General features: G+C 47.3%; 1 protein-coding gene across 3 annotated transcripts in view; it reads left to right on the forward strand.

Annotated features, from left to right (window-relative positions):
* The first annotated feature begins 191 nt into the window (after positions 1-191).
* Positions 192-20,544, forward strand: part of LOC101616660 (solute carrier family 22 member 5) — a 34,839-nt gene continuing 14,486 nt past the window's right edge. The window contains exons 1-2 of one of the 3 annotated variants that reach the window (XM_004666520.3): positions 192-665; positions 8,192-8,295. In XM_004666520.3, the coding sequence (XP_004666577.3) occupies positions 273-665; positions 8,192-8,295 (497 nt within the window). In that variant the 5' untranslated portion in view covers positions 192-272. Of the gene's footprint in view, positions 666-8,191; positions 8,301-20,544 lie in introns of those variants that run through there. The other 2 variants (XM_045152121.1, XM_045152122.1) reach the window with 2 other exon arrangements.

Consider the following 20,544-nt stretch of genomic DNA (forward strand, 5'->3'; position numbering starts at 1 on the left):
GGCGGGGCGGGCTTAGAGGCCCAGGCCCAGAGCCCGCCCCGGCCTCGCGCACTATGTAAAGCCGGCGGTGGCCAGGCCGCGGCGGCAGCGGGAGCTCCGGCCGAGGTCGGTGTCGGGGCGCGTCCGTTCTCGCGCTCCCGCTCCCCGGTCGGTCGGCGGCGGGTGTCCCGCGCACGCGCACACGTCCCCGGCGCCCCGCCCCCTCCCCGTCCCCGGTGTCCTCCCCCCCAGCAGATCCCCGGGGCCGGGGGCCGCGGGAGGCTGAGGAAGGCATGCGCGACTACGAGGAGGTGACCGCCTTCCTGGGCGAGTGGGGCCCCTTCCAGCGCCTCATCTTCTTCCTGCTCAGCGCCAGCATCATCCCCAATGGCTTCAATGGCATGTCCGTCGTGTTCCTGACCGGGACCCCGGAGCACCGTTGCCTGGTGCCCGACACCGCGAACCTGAGCAGCGCGTGGCGCAACCACAGCATCCCGTGGGTGCTGCAGGACGGCCGCAGGGTGCCCCACAGCTGCCGCCGGTACCGGCTGGACACCATCGCCAACTTGTCTGCGCTCGGCCTGGAGCCCGGGCTGGACGTGGACCTGGAGCAGCTGGAGCAGGAGAACTGCCTGGATGGCTGGGAGTACCAGCAGGATGTGTACTTGTCCACCATTGTGACCGAGGTGGGTGACAGTCCCCTGCAGGGGTCAGGGGCGGGTCTAGCGTGGCCCAAGGGTGACTGTTGGGTTCTTCTCATCTTGCTCATAGCCAGTCTTCCATCCAGGTAGCCCAGGAGCACTTTCTACCTCCAGCCAGACGGTGCCCCCCTCCGCTCAACGTTGTCATACTGGCCTCCCTATTCTGATGGCCCCATTGGAAATGGAGCCAAGGAGGCCTAGATGACCCCCTCCCCTGCCCAGGACATGCTGAGACCCTGAGCGGTGGGACGTCCGCTAGCTAGTGATGAGAATGGAAAGAGCCAGGACTTGCGACCCAGAGAGAGTTTCATAGTGCTAGCATGTTTAGAAAAACCCATCTATTCCTCTGCCCAGAACTTTTAAAAATAATGTTTTATTTTTACTTATTTGCACACAAACACAGAAAGAGAATCAGAATGGGCGCTCCAGGGCCTCCAGCCACTGCAGACAAACTCCAGTTGTATGTGCCACCTTGTGCATCTGGCTCTCCATGGGCAGTAGAGAATGGAACCTGGGCCGTTAGACTTTGCGGGCAAGAGCCTTAACCACTGAGCCATCTCTCCAGGCCTGCCCATAATTTTCAAAGGAAGCATGTGTGTAAAACTGTCTTCCCTCCCTTCTCTACTTCTTCCCTTGCCCGTCCTCATCCCAAAATGAAAGTCTTGTCATGTGTCCTGAGGTTTCCTGTTTGTTTTGCCTGTGTGGATCGCGATTCTTAAGGACCTGTACATCTAAAGTCTACTCAGGGTGACTTGTTGATTTTCTGAGGAATTATGAGGCGAGAATACTGGTCAGGTTTAGATAAGGTATATAACTTCAGTTTGTAAGTAGTGAGGGAAATCTTTTTTTTAAAATTTCATTTATTTATTTATTAGAGACAGAGGAAGCGGTGGCGGGAGGGAAGGAGAGAATGGACATAACAGGGCCTCTAGCCACTGCAAATGAACTCCAGATACATGTGCCACCTTGTGCATCTGGCTAATGTGGGACCTGGAGTCTCAAACCTGGGTCCTTAGGCTTCACAGGCAAACGCCTTAACCGCTAAGCCATCTCTCCAGCCCAGTAGTGAGGAAAACCTTTTAATCCCACAGCTCCTTGGACTTTGCTTTTGGGTGACTTATGTACCATCAGTCTTTTCCTGGAGTCTGAGTAGTACCAAGGAATCAGCACAGTGAAAACAGCCCTCGTTCATGGGTGCCAGACCACAGGGTCACTGAGCGTCAGGGCTGGGGGCCAGAGGCTAGGAAGGCTTCCTGGAGGAGACAGCCTCCAGTACGTCCAGGTGTTGAGCCCAGTGTGGGCCATGCGCAACAGCAGGAAGCTGTCGCAGGACAGAAAGGAACGACAGGGAGAAACCTGGGCTCCTGGCCCACCCTTGAGGTATGACAAGTCCTTGGTACTAGGATAGAGTCAGAGCTGCCGCAGGGTCTCACTGGCACACCGTGTACTCGTTTCCCTGGATGTCTGGAAGGTTGGTGTCCCCAGCACTGTGCCTGCCTCCTGTACACGACCTGAGCTCCGCGAGGCTTCTTGCCTCCTGACGTCACCCCGGCATTGAGGCATTATCACTTGACCAAGGAAGTACTGAGCCGAGGCAGAGAAGTGCTGGTGGCTCCTAAGTCCACAGTTTCCAGTTGTGCGACATTCTGGGTTCCAGCCTCACAACGAGTCTTGCTTGGAAGTGTGTGCACTGTAACTGTGACAGCCAATGTGTCTCTAGGGCTGACACGCGGCCCCTATAAATTCTGTTTGTGGCTTCCCAAGAAGTGGGTGGTTGAGGTCTGGGCATTCTTACAGCATCTCTTGAGTTAGTCCCTGACTAGGAGCCCCTGGGCTTAGCTCCTGCCCCGCTGTCTCCAGCCTGCTTTCCGCGCACAGTGGTTGCGGCACTGATGAGCTTCCGAGGCCAGCCGCCTGTCAGCCCTACCTTTGCTGCAAGTGACAGTGTGTTTCTGATGTGCTTAGGTGTTACTGAGCTGTCGGAGCAGTTTCGTAAGAGCCTGTGCTCTTTCGCCTACTTACAGGTCGCCAATCTTTGCAGGAGGCAGGGTTAATGCTTCACTCGGCCCTTTGTTTGGGATGCTGCGGTGCCTGACTTGAAGGTCAAGGCTGCTGTGCGTCTCAGATGGACAGTTGCTGTTGAGAGCTGCTGTATCAACATTCTGGTGACTTTTCCTAAGGCCTGTTTTCTTTCAGTGGAGAGCCGGCCTGCTGACCCCTGCAGCTAGTCCCATGCCTGCTAAGTGATGACAGGCCTGCCCTCTGCCCCAATCAAGCAAGGAGGCATTTGTTAGTACACTGGAGTTGAATTCACAGAAGGGTAAACCTCTCCTGGTTGACAACTTTTTTTAAATTAAGTTACATGTAGTTGAACTTAAAAAACAAATTAGGGGGGACTGGAGAGATGGCTTAGCAGTTAAGCGCTTGCCTGTGAAGCCTAAGGACCCTGGTTCGAGGCTTAATTCCCCAGGATCCACGTGATCCAGATGCACAAGGAGGCGCACGCGTCTGGAGTTCGTTTGCAGTGACTGGAGGCCCTGGCACGCCCATTCTCTCTATCTCTGCCTCTTTCTCTCTGTCTGTCGCTCTAAAATAAAATAACAACAAAAAAATTAAAAAAAAAAATTAGGGACTAGAGAGATAGCTCAATCGTTAAGACTCTTGGCTGCAAAGCCTAACAACCAGCGTTTGATACCCCAATATCCATATAAAGCCACATGCACAAAGTGGTGTATGCATCTGGAGTTTGTTTGCAGTGGCTGGGGGCCCCTGCTGTGCCCATTTTCTCCCCTCCCTCCCTCCTTTCTCCTCTGTCTCTCTCTCTCACGCTCGCTCTAGCACTCTCTCTCTCCTTGCAAATAAATAAAGTTTTAGGGCTAGAGAGATGGCTTAGCAGTTAAGGCATTTGCCTGCAAAGCCAAAGGACCCAGGTTCACTTCCCCAGGACCCACATAATACAGATGCACAAGATGACACATGTGTCTGGAGGTCGTTTACAGTGGCTAAAGGCCCTGATACACCCATTCATTCTCTCTCTCTTGCATACTCGCTCACTCTCTGTCAGCCTCTCTCAAAATTTAAAAAGTTTTTAAAAAAACCTAAATTACAGGGCTGGAGAGATGGCTCAGTGGTTAAGGCTTTTGCCTGCAAAGGCTAAAGACCTGAGTTTGATTCCCCGATACCCATGTAAAGTCAGATGCACAAAGTGGCTCATGTGTCTGGAGTTTGTATGCAGTGGCTGGAGGCCCTGTCATGCCCATATTCTCCCTCCCTCCCTCCCTCTCTCTCCCTCTCTCCCCCTCCCCCTCCCTCCCTCCCCCCTCCCCCCTCCCTCTCTCTCTCTCTCTCTCTCTCTCTCTCTCTCTCTCGGGCATGGTGGTACACACCTTTACTCCCAGTACTCAGGAGGCAGAAGTAGGAGGATCACTATGAGTTTGAGGCCAGCCTGAGACTATATAGTGAATTCCAGGTAAGCCTGGGCTAGAGCAATACACTACCTCAAAAAAAAGAATTATGCACATGTATTGAATAGATTAGATCTGCACATTTCTCTTAATTCTTGATACAATGCTGGATGCAGGGGAATTTTCCAGTCAGGAAAATTCCTATTGAATAGGTGAATGAATAATTTAAGAAACTTTCTATAAAGGTTTTAAGAGCTATAGAAAAATAGGCCATCAAATAAATAAAAGGGAAACTTGAAGAGCCAAAAAGGATTGGCTAGAACATTTTTAAGAAAATGTGATTCCATACCCCCACCCACTGACTGGAGTTTGGCTCTGTGTCTGTGTGGGACAAAGTGTTGGGGTTGGCAGAAAGAAGGGGACCCTGTTTGTGAAGTCAAAGAGGTTTGTATGCCTGTTTCAGAAATTGTTTGGTGACCCATTTGCTTGTTGGCTGGCCCCTCCTCCTGCTCCCCATCCATCCCAGGATACCCGGGCATCATACTAGGCACCTGGCTGTGCTTCTGGGCCCAGGACTGCCCCTTTCTCTGGGTGATTTCTCATGGTGCTGGGCTGTAACCCAGCCCAGCCTGCAGAGTGTTTTCTTCACAGCCTCTCTGCCTCCACAGCTTCCTGACTCTACCATCCTGGACTAGTTTTCCACCATCTCCTCTTAAGCCGACATAGTCCCATGACATGGGAGAGCGAAGAGCCCACAGATCTCTGGAGCCCGGGCTCACTCTCTGCTCTTCCTGGGCCGGCCTCTCTGGAGAAGGACAGACCCTCACCCATTCCTTTGAAGCCCCATGGCCAACCAAGTGGCTGGTGAGGGTCTAAATTGAGCCCCTCTTTGCGCAGAACCATTACCTTGGACCCAAGTTCTGACAGTGAGTCAAAGCCAGAGGTCAGGGAGAAAAAAGATTTCATCCTAGAGATTGGAGGGCGAGGGTTCGTCTACACTTCTGGCAGTCAGACCCAAAGACTAAGCCCAGAGGATATGATGGTGTTGAAGGTCGGTGGCCCTTTAGCTGTCCGCTCACTCACCTGTGTGTCCCATAGCTCGGGAGCCATTCCTCCAGTCAGGGCGCTGGCAGGTATTCTAGCAGATCTGGTAGCAAACACCTCTTCTGATTGCCCAGACAGCACTGAGGCAGAGATCCACCAGTAAGCCTTCTCATTTGTATTTTGTGAATTAAAGTCTTGCTGTGTTGCCCAGGCTGACCTCGAACTCCTGGGCTCAAGCCCCTGAGTGCTGAGATTGCAGGTCACACCCAGCTCTGGCCCACCACGGATGGCAGCAGGAGGCAGGACAGGATGTGTGTAGGAACCAGGGCCTTCAGTGACATGGTGCCTGCTGGGACACTTGGTCGTTGGTGCAGTCAAAATGGGCACATCTCAGGGAAACTTTTGCCTTTGGGGCACAGGTCCTATTACTTTTCCTTTCCAGCCAGTTCATGAGTAAGAACATTGCGTCCCAGGGAACGATACCAGCTCTCCACTGCTGATTACCCAGGAGCTCAGGGAGTGCGATTCTTCCTCATTTTAAAAAGTTCAAAAGTCGCATGGAAGCTCTAAATGAAGTAGCTGCATACATTAAGTGTTCAATTTGAAAAGCTTTTGACACATGCTCTCGAAGCCCTTATTCCCGGAAAGGCGTGTTTTTAAGTAGGAAGATCAGCTCTTGGTGGGGCTTGCTCCCGGATTCTCCAAGTTGGGGCCTGTTTCCACAGCTCCAGGGCTGAGTGGCAGTGAAGTTCAGCTCATGCCACTTTAGTCCATTTATCTGCCAAGTATACACATTGGTGAACTGCCCTGTAGCTGCTTTAGTCATAGCTAAGGAGCCAGGAGCTGCGTGTGGGACCACAGGTTCCTTTACAGACACATTGAGCAAGGAACTATAACCTGGACTTTGTGGGTCTCTAATCCCACCACACCTAAGTAGAGAATTCATACTAAGTCCAAAAGCTCACAGCAATCTAGCTAGTAGTTGGCAGATAAATGTCTAGATAGGATGGGTGGGACTCACTTCTGTGTTTTTGAGACCTATCACCTTTCCTGGCCCTACTTCTGGGCCCCCCATGGCTGCTTAGAAAGAAGTCATATCAGCCAGGTCCTCAGAGTTCTCAGGAACTGTCTGGTGTATGAAGACCTCACTACTCTAAGCAGTTAGACATCGCCCAGGCTGAGACCAGCTAGGAGAGGCAGGTGAAGGCAGGAACTGGAGAGGTGCAGCGCAGGCCTCACGTGGCGCCCAGCCTGGCTGGTCGAGGACTCCTTAGAAGCGTCAGAACTCATTGCGGAAGGCTCAGGATTTCTTGTCTAGCTTAGACATATCAGTCCCCAACCGTCACGCCACATGTTGATAAACAGCTGCTTGTCCATGATCCGTCATCACATCTCTATTTATTTATTTATTTGCAAGCAGAGATGGTGGGCAGGGGGGAGCAGATAGAGAATGGATAGGTGCACCAGGGCCACCAACTCCAGGTGCATGCACCACTATGTGCATCTGGCTTTACATGAGTACTGGGGAATCAAGCCTGGGTTCTTAGGCTTTGCAGGTAAACACCTTAACCAATAAACCATCTCTCCAGCCCCATCATTGCATCCTTATCAAACCCCAGAACTATCTAGCCATGAGCTAGCCCATGGAGTTCAGCCTCCTGTGAGCCCAGAGGCTGGCAGCCATTGCTGAGCTTTGTCCCCGCCAGGACTCCCAGTCCTGGCTTATCAGATGTGTAGATGGTGGCCATGTTAGGACACTGGCCCACCTGCCAGGTGTCTGGGCGCTGGCACCACTGAGGCTGTGCAGGTGAGAGGGTGCAGCACAGGAGCATTCAGGTCTTGCCAGTCAGCACTCTTGACTCTGGCTAGTCTGGCCTTCCTCTAGATTTAGGGGTCAGAGAGCCCAAGTTCTTCCCTGGGTCAAGTGGAGAACCAGCAGCATGCCCAAGTGGGCACCAGGGATTTTTCATACCCAGCCAGAGGGTTGTCTTCCGTGCCTTGGGGAGGTGCCTGGACATGGCCCAGCATGGCAGAGAGGCAGGCTTGTTTTTCGCCATCTCCAGCCTGGAAGAGATGCTCTGTTCATGGGAGCTGCATGTTTCCCTCGTCTTTATTGGTCACTGGAGCCACCGAGCTCTATGGAAGGCAGGCGGCAGCCTGGTGCCTAGAGAGGAGAGTCCAGATTCCTAGGAGGGTGGCTGTGCTTGCCAGAAGTCGGCCGTGTTCCTGCTGCGTGCCATCCCTGGCCTAAGAACATTTTTCTGGGAAGCAAAAAGTTTCTTGTTTTAACTTCATTCCCTTTTTTTCTTTTTCTTTTTGGCTCCGAATTGGGGTGAGGCAGCCAAATGTCCGCGTGTATAGCTCCCTCTCCACGTGCCCCATCCTCCCCTTGCGCCTCTCTTCTGATGATGGTAACTGTAGGTGGAACCCCGCTTTGGGTGCTGGATAGTAGAGCAGCAGTCAGTTTCCTACAGGGAATGAAGGCATGGTGTGGAAGGCTTCCGGAAGGGGCTGGTCTGAGGTTAGACAGCCAGTTAGCACTAACGCACAAGTCAACCCCAGCTTCTGGACCCCAGTGCAGAGCTCCGAGCCATGATAGATCTGGTACTGTTGGTGTGCAACATCGAAGATGGCAGTTCTCAGGGCCACAAGGACTGAGGGTCATTGGCCCAGGTGGGAGCCAATGAGGATCAGGTCTTGATGAAACACCCCCAGGGCCTTTGGCCTAATCCTTTGCAGGATGCTTTGACCCTTAGACTCCCCCACCCCCCCACACCCCAGTGGCTTGAAGCCCACTGAGCAAGGGCACCTTGTCCTCTCCGTAGCCGTGGCTCTTTCTGGATTCCTAGGGGTGAGCACCAGAGGCTTTGCTCCCCATCTATCTCAAAATGGAAGCTAGGCAGTGGGGCACTGCTGCTGCTGATGCAGGGGAGCCCGTGCAGGCGTGCGGTAGTGAGCTGGCGACCCCGAGCGTTCCGGGAGGAAGGGTGTGCCCGCGCAGCTCTAAGAAGCCTTGAGTTTCTAGCAAGGAGTGAGTGATGCATCCCTTTGCTCCTCTTACAGTGGAACCTGGTGTGTGAGGACGACTGGAAGCCCCCCCTCACCATCTCTCTGTTTTTCGTGGGTGTGCTGTTTGGTTCCTTCATTTCGGGGCAGCTGTCAGACAGGTAAGGTGTGTGTCTCCTGAAGTAGCAGCCCCCTCAGCACTGATGAAGGAGCATGTGGCTGGCCACGATGTCAGCTGGAAGTACTCTCAGCCAGAGCCGTGCGTTTTAGAGGAGGAAACTGTCTAGCAGGGACTTTGTATCCAGTCAGATGGGCCAACAATTGGTCACCCCACTTTTTTATTTTATTTCATTTCATTTCATTTTGTTTTTTGAAGTAGGTTCTTGCTGTAGCCCAGGCTGACCTGGAATTCACTATGTAGTCTCGGAATTCACAGCCATTCTTCTCACCTCAGCCTCCCGAGTGCTGGGATTACAGGTGTGCGCCACCACACCCAGCTGCTTCTTTTTTTTTTCTTTTCCCTTTCCCCCCACTCTCTCTCTCTCTCTATCTATATATTTTTGGTTCTACTCTCAGAGTCCTGCTTAGTAGAGAAACCTGAGCTAGCCAGGCAAGGTATACCCACAGTCCTGTGACCAGGTACAGTGCCTTCTGCACAAGCCTGGCTTGCCTTCCCTGGGTGACTAGCACCCTCCTGGCCCTGAGCAAGGGAACAGTTGATGACGTGCACAGGTGTGGATAAGGTGTTCTGTGGGTCTTTAGTTGATACCACGGTGGTCACCTCTATTTCCAGGAAGACCAGGTTTCCTCTGGGCAAAGTGGAAGGGGGCCTCCCTTGCCAGTGGTGGTGTGTGGAGAACTCGTGTCCACATGGCTGAGGCCCCATGTTGTCACAGCACTGACTTTATGAGCAGAAGCACCACTGCCGCTGTGATCCATTTGTCATAAGTATGGAATGATGGCCTAGTGAATCCAGAAGCTTGACGTTGAAGCCACACGGGGTGGCACGTGACTGTAATCCCAGCACTTGGGAAGCTGAGGCTGGAAGATGGAGAGTTAAGGGCAGCTAGAGCCACATCATGAGACCCTGTCCCTCCTGAAGTTAACATGCAAATGCTAGAGAGCGGTGTGTGAACAAGATGAACAGCTTTTGTGAAGTTCACAGAAGGGTCCGCTGTGTCGTGTCCCTCGACAAGAAGGTACCTGAGGTCACAGTGGCACAGAGAGGGTACTCTCAGAGTTGTGGTCACCCAGTAGCGAGCACTCCGACGTCCTCAAGTTGGCTGGGATCTCAAGAGAAGCTCAGGTGAGAAGGGCATTGTCCACTCAGGTGATGTTCTTACAGTTTATTGTTAAGTCCTTGGTCATGACTGATTTTTTTTTTTTTGAGGCAGACTCTTGCTTTCCCTGGCTAGTCTGGTACTTGTTGTGTAGGCAAGGCTGGCCTCAAATTTGTGGCACTTCTCCTGCCTCAGGTTCCTAAGTGCTGGGATTACAGACAGGCATCACTAGTCTCAACTAAGGAAAATCTAAACATGTGCATATGTCACTGGATTTATTTTTTGAGAGTCACCTAGTGATTTAAAACAGAAAAATCCCACAGTCACCAGTGCACATTAAAGAGTACAATAGATTATGGCCATACATTGTCAATCCTGGCTGAGCCTGGGACACTTGCCTTGTAGGGAAGGACATTTGCTTCTCCAGATCTTTAATAACAAGCAGTAATTGATTACTTATGTCGATTAAACAAGCATGCATTACCCAGTATGTGCTGGCTGCCCACTGTTCTAGATACAATACAGATTTAAAAAAAAAAAAAAAACAGGTATCATATCCTCTTTTTTTTTTTTTCTTTTCTGAGGTAGGGTCTCACTCTAGCCCAGGCTGACCTGGAATTCACTATGTAGTATCAGGGTGGCCTCAAACTCAGTGATCATCCTCCTACCTCTGCCTCCCAAGTGCTGGGATTAAAGGTGTGAACCACCATGCCTGGTGATAATCATATCTTTGAAGCCTTATGAAGTAGGAACTATTATCTATTCCCATCTTGTAAGCACAGGTCAAGTAACTTGCCCAGCTTACACGGCTAGCAAGCGGCAAGGTCAGGCTCAGACCCAGGAGCTCATGCTGCTGTCTGTGTGGGTGCTGCGGGAGGCCTCCGTCCTGGCCTCCTAGCAAGGCAGCCAGATTAAACTGGTGAGTGATTGTTTTCCTTCGCCGTGGGAGGACAGGTGCTGTGGGAATGTCTGTTGGTGGTTGAGGGCATCCTTCCCTGAACAGAGAAGGCATAGGCCAAAAATTGAAAGATGAGTAGAAATTCACAGGCTTCTGGAAGGGGCAGAGAAAGTCAGGAGTGTTCTAGGCAGGAAGAACGGAGAAAAGATGGAAGGGGATGGGGAGATGGCTCATCGATTAAAGGTGTTACAGTTGTTTGCAAAGTCTGCCAGCCTAGGTTCAGTTCCCATGTAAAGCCAGATGCATACTTTGGTACATGTATCTGGAGTTCATTTGCAGCAGCAAGAGGTCCTGATGTGCCCATATTCACACATACATACTCTTTTTCTGCTTACAAAACAAATAAATAAAATACTATTTTTTAATAAAAAGTGGGGGAGATGGCAAGGAAACTAGAGGGATTGTAGAGAGACCAGTTAAGCGATGGTCACAGTGGTTCATGCAAAGATGGGAGTGGCTCGTCTTAAGAGAGGCTGGTAGAAATGGAGCATGCCTTGCCGGCTGACTGAGTGTGTGTAGTGAGGAAGGAAAAGGCTCTTTCCTAACAGGGAGAGCGACTATGCCCTTCTCTAAGACTAAACCATATTAGTAGAGGACACATTGAATTCATGGACTGTATTGAATTTGGGGTGAATATGAGACCCCTGAGTGGAGAAATTGTGTGTATGAAAATGGTGTTCTATGAGAGGTTTAGGGGTATGATGACCAGGGAAGAGCGCAGACTCAGAGGGGGAAGGAGAGGCAGAACGTAGGTCAGGGACCCTCTAAGAGATGTGGAAACACGCTTTCACAGACATAATGACCATTGATGCTTAGAGGAAATGAATTGATGTCCAAAGCAAGAAGACATCCCAAGTTCAGAGTGGAAACTCACTGCATTTTGGGGGTTATCTGTGGCCTAGGTTAAGGTCTTTATGAGCCAACTTAAGAATCTGTTTAGCATATATGTAACACCATGATCAACTAAGGAACGTTTACAGTTTGAAAGATTTACTTCCAAAGAAACAGTGGAGACAGAAGTCCAAGAGCATTCGAGGCTCACCTTCAGCTCGGTCAGTAGCGTGTTTTCCTGGCAGGTACAAAGTCCAGGGCTCTGCTCCCAGCTCCGCATAAACAAGGCATGGCAGTGCACACCTCTGATGCCTGTAAAACTTAGGCAGTAGAAGCGGGAGGATTAGGAGTTTTGGATAATCCTGGGCTACATAGTGAGCTTGAGGCCAGCCTGAGCTACATGAAACCCTGTTTCATAAAAACAAACATGTGAAAACATTTTTTTCAGCAGCTGCAGAACTTTCTCTTCGGTAGGGTCGCTGACAACGCTGTTGTGACCGAGGTCTTTCTTGTAGCTCCCAGGGCTTCCCTCAAGTTGGTCTGCACACCCCAAGTCCGAGGGCTTCATGAGATGGACAGCTTTATTGTTTGTTACCTTTAAGTAAGCCAGTTTTAAAACTAAGCCAAATAAATTACTTGTGCAATCGATTTCTGCCCTCAATTTGTTGTCTAGGATTATTGACAGTAACTTTTTATGTGGGACAAAGGTTGAGCTTTCTTTCTAGCATATTAAGTCTGAAGTTCAAGGGCAATTAAAATGATCCTAGATGGTCCAATGCCTTTACCTAACATGATTGAATTATCTTCATGAGTTGTAAGTGGTATAGCATTGGGAAAATAGACATTTCCTAGGCTTTGTAAGTACGTATGTGCTTGCTATTGTGTTGGCAGACTTCAAGTATGAGCTTTTCCAAACTGGGTGTGATGGTGAGGGCCTGTAATCCAGGCACTTGGGAGGCTAAGTAGGATAGAGGTCAAGGCCAGTCTCAGCTATGTGATGAGACCTTCTTTCAAAAGGAGAGATTGGGGCTGAGGAGATGGCCTAGAGTTAAGGTGTTTGCTTGCAAAGCCAAAGGACCCAGGTCAATTCCCCAGGACCCACGTGAGCCAGATGCACAGCATGGCGCAAGTGTGTAGAGCTCGTTTGCAGTGGCTAGAGGCTTTATCACGCCATCCTCCCTCCCCCTGCCTCCCCCTCTCTACCTTACTCCTCCTTCCTTTCTCTAAAAGTAACTAATAAGGGCTTGAGAGATGGATGGCTTAGTGATTAAGGCACTTGCTTGCAAATCCAAATGACCCAGGTTCAATTCCCTAGGACCCATGTAAGCCAGATACACAAGGTGCCACATGTATCTGGAGTTCATTTGCAGCATCTGTAGGCCCTAGTGTGCCCATTCTCTCTCTCTCAAATAAGTAAAAATAAAATTTTTTTTAAAATATTTTTTTTAAAAAAGAGGAAATTTATAGCTTTAAGTGCCTATATTAAGAAATTAGAAAGGTCACAAGTAAATGACCTAATGCTTCACCTTAAATCCTTGGAAAAAGAAGAACAAGGCAAACCAAAAATCAGTAGACAGGAAAAAATAATAAAGATTAGGGCAGAAATTAATGATATAGAAACAAAAAAAATCCAAAGAATTAATGAAACAAAGAGTTGGTTCTTTGAAAGGATAAACAAGATTGATAAACCCTTAGGAAATCAGACCAAAAGAAAGAAAGAAGAGACACAAATTAATAAAATTAGAGATGAAAAAGGTAACATCACAACAGATGCTAGAGAAATTCAAAAAATCATAGGGACATATTATAAAAGCACATACTCCACAAAGTATGAAAATCTGAAAGAAATGGATGAGTTCCTTGATTTATATGACCTACCTAAATTAAATCAAGATGAGATTAATCACTTAAATAGACCTATAACAAGCATGGAGATCTGAACAGTTATCAATAATGACCCAACTAAAAAAAGCCCAGGCCCAGATGGATTCACTGCTGAATTTTACCAGACCTTCAAGGAAGAGGTAACGCCATTGCTTCTTAAGCTTTTCTAAGAAATAGAAAAAGAAGGCATTCTACCAAACTCTTTCTATGAAGCCAGCATATCCTGATACCAAAACCAGGCAAAGATAAAAAAAAGAAAATTACAGATCAGTCTCCTTCATGAACATAGATGCAAAAATTCTCAACAAAATATTGGCAAACAGAATACAAGAATATATCAGAAAGATCATTCACCTGACCAAGTAGGCTTTATCCCAGAGATGCAGGGATGGCTCAATATACACAAATCTATAAATGTAATATATCATATAAATGAATTGAAGGACAAAAATCACATGATCACCTCATTAGACGCAGAGAAAGCATTTGACAAAATCCAACCTCCCTTCATGATAAAAGTCCTACAGAGACTGGGAATAGAAGGAACATATCTCAATATAATAAAAGCTATTTATGACAAGCCTACAGCCAACATATTACTAAATGGGGAAAAACTGGAAGCTTTTCCACTAAAATCAGGAACAAGACAAGGGTGTCCACTGTCCCCACTTTTATTTAATATAGTTCTGGAAGTCTTAGCCATAGCAATAAGGCAAGAGACACACATAAAAGGGATACAAATTAGAAGGGAAGAGATCAAGTTACCATTATTTGCAGATGGCATGATGCTATATATAAAGGACCCTAAAGACTCTACTAGCAGACTGTTAGAGCAGATAAAAACCTACAGCCAAGTGCAGGATATAAAATAGATACACAGAAATCAGTAGCCTTCGTATATGCTAATAACAAACACAGAGGATGAAATCAGAGAATCACTCCCATTTACAACTGCATCAAAAAAATAAAGTACCTTGGAATAAACCTAACCAAGGAAGTAAAGAATCTATACAATGAGAACTTTAAAACACTCAAGCGAGAAACTGCAGAAGACACTAGGAGGTGGAAAAACATCCCTTGTTCCTGGATTGGAAGAATCAATATTGTGGAAATGGCAATCTTACCAAAAGCAATCTACACATTTAATGCAATCCCCATCAAAGTACCAAAGGCATTCTTCATGGAAATAGAAAAAACAATCCAAAAATTCATTTGGAATAACAAAAGACCTCATATATCTAAAATAATATTGAGCAACAAAAATAAGGCTGGTGGTATCACTATACCTGATTTTAACTTATAGTACAGAGCCATAGTAACAAAAACAGCATGGTACTGGCACAAAAGCAGACATGTAGATCAATGGAACAGAATAGAGGACCCAGATGTAAGTCCAGGTAGCTATAGCCACCTGATATTCAATAAAAATGCCAAAAATACTATTGGAGAAGACAGCCTCTTCAGCAAATGGTGTTAGGAAAACTGGATGTGTATCTGTAGAAGGATGAAAATAGATCCTTCTGTCTCTTCATGCACAAGAATTAAGTCCAAATTGATTAAAGACCTTAACATTAGACTGGAAACTCTAAAAATGCTAGAGGAAAAAGTAGGGGAAACCCTTCAACATATTTGTCTTGGCAAAGATGTTCTAAATACAACCCTAATTGCTCAGGCAATAAAACCACAGATTAATCACTGGGACCTCATGAAATTACAAAGATTTTGCACTACAAAGGACACAGTGAAAAAAGCAAAGAGGCAACCTACAGAATGGGAAAAAATCTTCGCCAGCTATATATCTGATAAAGGATTAATATCTAGGATATACAAGGAACTTAAAAAGTTAACTAATAAGGAATCAAGCCAATCAAAAAATGGGCTATGGAGCTAAATAGAGAGTTCTCAAAGAAAGAAATACAAATGGCATATAAGCATCTAAAAAAATGTTCTACATCACTAGTCATCAGGGAAATGCAGATTAAAACTACATTGAGATTCCATCTCACTCCTGTCAGATTGGCTACCATCATGTAAACAAATGATCATAAATGTTGGCAGGGATGTGGAAAAAGAGGAACCCTTCTACACTGTTGGTGGGAATGCAATCTGGTCCAGCCATTGTGAAAATCAGTGTGGAGGTTCCTAAAACAGCTAAAGATTGATCTACCATATGACCCAGCTATAGCACTCCTAGGCATATATCCTAAGGACTTATCTCATTTCCTTAGAAGTACGTGCTCAACCATGTTTATTGTTGCTCAGTTTATAATAGCTTGGAAATGGAACCAGCCTAGATGTCCCTCAACTGATGAGTGGATAATGAAGATGTGGCACATTTATACAATGGAGTTCTACTCAGCAGTAAAGAAAAATGAAGTTGTGAAATTTGCAGAAAAATGGATGGACCTGGAAAGGATTATACTAAGTGAAGTAACCCAGGAACAGAAAGCCAAACACCACATGTTCTCCCTCATATGTGGATCCTAGCTACAGATGATTGGGCTTCTGCGTGAGAAGGAAAATACTTAGTAGCAGAGGCCAGTAAGTTAACACAGAGACATAAAGGGAAGAGAAAGGAAGGGAGGAGGGTACTTAATAGATTGATATTGTATATATGTAAGTACAATGACTGAGATGGGGAGGTAATATGATGGAGAATGGAACTTCAAAGGGGAAAGCGGGGGGGGGGGGGGGAATTACCATGGGATATTTTTTTATAATCATGGAAAATATTAATAAAATTGAGAAAAAATGTCAATCTTAAAAAAATAAGTAAATAAAAACAGGGGGGAAAAAAGAGTGTTGGGCTAGAGTGATGGCTTAGTGGTTATGCACTTGCCTGTGAAGCCTAAGGACCCGGGTTCGAGGCTCGGTTCCCCAGGACCCACGTTAGCCAGATGCACAAGGGAGCACACACGTCTGGAGTTTGTTTGTAGTGGCTGAAGGCCCTGTCACGCTCATTCTTCCCTTCCTTCCATCTCTCCCTCCCTCCCTCTCCCTCTCTCTCTCCATATATATGTATGTGTGTGTGTGTGTGTGTATCTGCCGTGTCTGTCATTCTCAAATACATAATAATTAAAATAAATTTAAAAATATTTCTAAGACAAAAGAGGGTTGGAAGGATGTCTTAGCAGTTAAGGCACTCACCTGAGAAACCTAAGAACTCATGTTCAAATCTCCAGGTGCCACATGAGTCAGATGTACAGTGACACAAGCATGCAATGTCGCATATGCGCGCAAGGAGTTGGCACGTGTCTGAAGGTCAATTGCATTGGCTAGAGGCCCTGGTAACACCAATTCTCATTCTCTCTCTCATTAAAAGAGGCCAGTCCGAGCTGGGCGTGGTGGTGCAGGCTTTAATCCCAGCACTTGGGAGGCAGACGTAGGAGGATCACCATGAATTCCAGGGCTCCCTGAGACTCCATAATGAATTCCAGGTCAGCCCAGGCTAGAGTGAAACCCTACCTCAGGGGGGGAAAAAAAACCTAGGTATGGCCACACACAGCTGTAACCCCGGTGCTGAGAAGGGCAGACAGGAGGCTCCATGGGGCTCCCTAGTCACCCAGTCTTAACTGAAAACTCAGAGTTCCAGGCTCCGAGAGAGACTATCTCAAGGAAATAAGGTGGAAAAACAATAGAGGAGGACACCTGTAATCTCCGTCGGCCACTGAATTTGTATGTACACCACACACACACATACACACACACACACACACCCCGCCCCCAAAAGTAAGCCTTTCTGCCTTTCTGTTCTCAGCCCCCAACTGCCAGAGTTTAGTAATATATAATGCTCTTTGGACCTTCTCTCCCCAGACTTCTTAGGAGTCTTGTGGAAGGAAATGGGTCAGGTTTATACCTGTAGTCCTTATAGCTAGGGTCCACTCTGTATTGGCATGTGTAGCTCCCTCATTACAGAACAGGGCAGACAGAATTGGAGTCTCCTAGGCCAGAATATTTCAACCTCAGCCTTATTGCCATTATGAGCCAAATAATTCTTTTTTGTTGTTGATGATTTTTATTTATTTATTTACTTGGGCGCAACAGAGAGAGAGAGAAAGAGGGAGAGAGAGAGAGAGAATGTGTGTGCCAGGGCTCAAATAATTCTTTTTATTGTAGTGAGTTATTTTAGAATAGAACATTTTAGAATAGATAGCAACACTTGTGTGCCAGGGCCTCCAGTGGCTGCAAATGAACACCAGACATGTACCCCTTGTGCCTCTGGCTTATGTGGGTACTGGGGTATTGAACCTGGGCCCTTAGGCTTCATAGGCAAATGTCTTAACCACTAAGATATCTCTCTAGCCCCCACCCCCTTCCTTTTAAGCTGCTTCGTGTCTGGTATTTGGTCACAACAATAAGAAAAGTAACAAAAATAGTTAAGGATAGCTGGTTCCCTTTACCCTATTTCATACCACCTACCAGGAATCAGTGAATAAAAAGTAGTGCTTTAGGGGGCAGGAGAGATAACTTAGTGGTTACGGCGCTTACCTGTGAAGCCTAAGGACCCAGGTTCAACTTCCCAGGATCCACTTAAGCCAGATGCGCCAAGTGGTTCATGCGTCTGGAGTTCATTTGCAGTGTCTGAGGCCCTGGTGCACTCATATTCTCATTTTCATATTCCCTCCCTACCCCCCTCCCCCCCCCTCAATTTCTAAGTAAAAACAATTTTTAAAGTAGTGCTTTAGGATTAAAAATGGTCCCCCCTCTAAACTCTGCATCTTTGAAAGCTGGCTTAGTGCCTCCCGTCAATAGTTACTTTCCTTGGCTCTCATCCGCTTCCCTTTGTGGGAGACCTTCCCAAGAACTCCCCACCTACACCTGCTGGTTCCTTGTTCTGTCTCTGCACTGGGGAGTCATTCCTGTGGTGCATTTGTGTAGGTGTACAGTGGTGTGTTCAATGACATAAAAGCGTGATCATGCTCCTCTCACGTAACGCGTGGCCAACCCAGTTCTTTGTCCAATGTGGCTCTGAGAAGCCAAAAGCTCGGACCGTTTTAAACTAGACATAAGGACCAGACAGGACAGAATCAGTTCACTCTCATTCATTCATTCCTTCTCTCTCCCTCTCCTCCTCCTCTCCTCTTCTCCCTCTCCCCATCCCTCTCTCACCGCCTACTATAGTAGAGGCTCAGTAACGTGCATTGAAGGCAGCAGTCTGCTCTGAGCTGGCTGACGCCCACCTGGATGTAGCCAGATGTTGCTGACAGTTCTACCTGAATTCATTGATGGCCCTGGCACACTCATAGTCATATATTCTCTCTGTGTGTGTCCAATAAGTAAATAAAATAACTTTTTAAAAGAGAAGGAGGGAGCTGGGTGTGGTGGCGCACTCCTTTAATCCCAGCACTTGGGAGGCAGAGGCAGGAGGATCACCGTGAGTTCAAGGCCACCCTGAGACTCCATAGTGAATCCCAGGTCAGTCTGGGCTAGAGTGAGACCCTACCTCAAAAAGAGAGAGAGAGAGAGAGAGAGAGAGAGAGAGAGAGAAAGAGAAGGAGGGAGACCAGGGAGATGGCTCAATGGTTAAATGGTTAGAACTTGCATGCAAAGCCTGCTGGCCTGGGTTAGTCCCCCACACCCATGTAAAACCAGGTGCACAAAGGGAAGTGCCTCTGCAGCTGGAAGGTGCCCTAAACATCCATACTGACACGTGCACACGCCCTTCCTCCTCATAGATAAATAAAAACAAATTTTTTTGTTTTGTTTTTCAAGGTAGGGTCTCACGCTAGCTCAGGCTGACCTGGAATTCACTATATAGTCTCAGGGTGGCCTTCAACTCACAGCGATCCTTCTACCCCTGCCTCCCAAGTGCTGGATTAAAGGCGTGCACTACCACACATGGCAAAAAAAAAAAAAAAAAAAAAAAAAAAATTAAAGGAAGGCAGAAGGTTTTATTTCAGTTTATAACTTCAGAGGATCCAGTCCACCATTGCAGGGAAGACATGGTGGCAGAAGCAGACGGCTGGTCACCTCACGTCCCAGCAAGGAAGGAGAAGGCAGTGGGTGCTGGTGCTCAGCTTCTGTCTCCTCTCACTCGGCCCAGGACCTGAGCCCAAGGACGGCTGTTCCCACAGCCAGGGTGAGTTTTCTCACCTCAGCTAACTTAATGGAGGGGCTGTCTCTCACAGCAGCCCAGAGGTTTGTTTCCATGTTCATTCTAAACCCTATCAAGTTGACAAGATTAACTATCATCCCAGGGAACATAGTGGAATTACTGCATTTTTTTTTTAAATCTTAAGCTGGGCATGGTGGCACAAGCCTTTAATCCCAGCACTCAGGAGGCAGAGGTAGGAGGATCACGGTGAGTTCGAGGCCACCCTGAGACTACATAGTCAATTCCAGGTCAGCCTGAGCTAGAGTAAGACCCTACCTCAAAAAACAAAACAAAACAAAAAATTTAAATTTTATTTATTTGAGAGAGCAAGAGAGGGAAAGAGGCAGACACACAGAAAGAGAGAGAGAGAATGGGTGTGCCAGGGCCTCCAGCCACTGTAAATAAACTCCAGACGCATGCGCCCTCTTGTGCATCTGGCTTATGTGAGTCCTGGGGTACCAAACCAAGGTCCTTTGGCTTTGCAGGCAAGCACCTTAACACTAAGCCATCTTTCTAGCCTGGATTACTGCATTTTTTTATGGTATCCATCATACTGAGCAGGTTTCATTTATGTGTATTTCTGGTTGTTGTTTTTTTTTTTTTTTTTTTTTTTCCAAGATAGGCTCTCACTCTAGCTCTGGCTGACCTGGAATTCACTATATAGTCTTAGGGTAGCCTTGAACTCATGATGATCCTCCTACCTCTGCTTCCCAAGTGCTGGGATTAAAGCCGTGCACCATCATGCCTGGCTTCTGGTTTTTGCAATGTAATCTACGTAATAATACTATTTTGTTAACTTTCACTATATAGGTATTTGCAAACCAACTAAATGATATTGGAAAAATCTCCAGGATCGTGTTATTGTTATTTATGTAACTATTACTTTTTATGCATATATAAGTTTTTCCTATAACTTGTAGTTTTGCTGTAAGGCCTGAGCAAATATCTTAGAAAATCTTGAATGAAGTGACCTGAAGCTAAAATCTGTTGTAACAGCACTGGAGGGTTGCTCAGTGGTTAAGATGTTTGCCTGCAAAGCCTAACAGCCTGGGCTCAATACATAGTACCCACATAAGGGCAGATCCACAAAGTGGTATAGGCATCTAGTTTATTTACAGGGACAAAAGCCCATTCTTTCTGTGTGTGTCTGTTGCTCTGCTTGCAAATTAATAAAAGTATTTTAAAATTTGGAGGGGTTAAAGCTGTTATAAGAAATGTAGGGGGCCAAAGAGATGGCTTAGTAGTTAAGGCACTTGCCTGCAAAGCCTAGGGACTCATGTTTGACTCTCTAGGTCCCATGTAAGCCAGATGCATAAGGTGACGTAAGCACACAAGGTCACACATGCACACAAGAGGGTGCATA

Source organism: Jaculus jaculus, chromosome 6, assembly GCF_020740685.1.
Source record: "Jaculus jaculus isolate mJacJac1 chromosome 6, mJacJac1.mat.Y.cur, whole genome shotgun sequence".
NCBI classification, from domain to species: Eukaryota; Metazoa; Chordata; class Mammalia; order Rodentia; family Dipodidae; genus Jaculus; species Jaculus jaculus.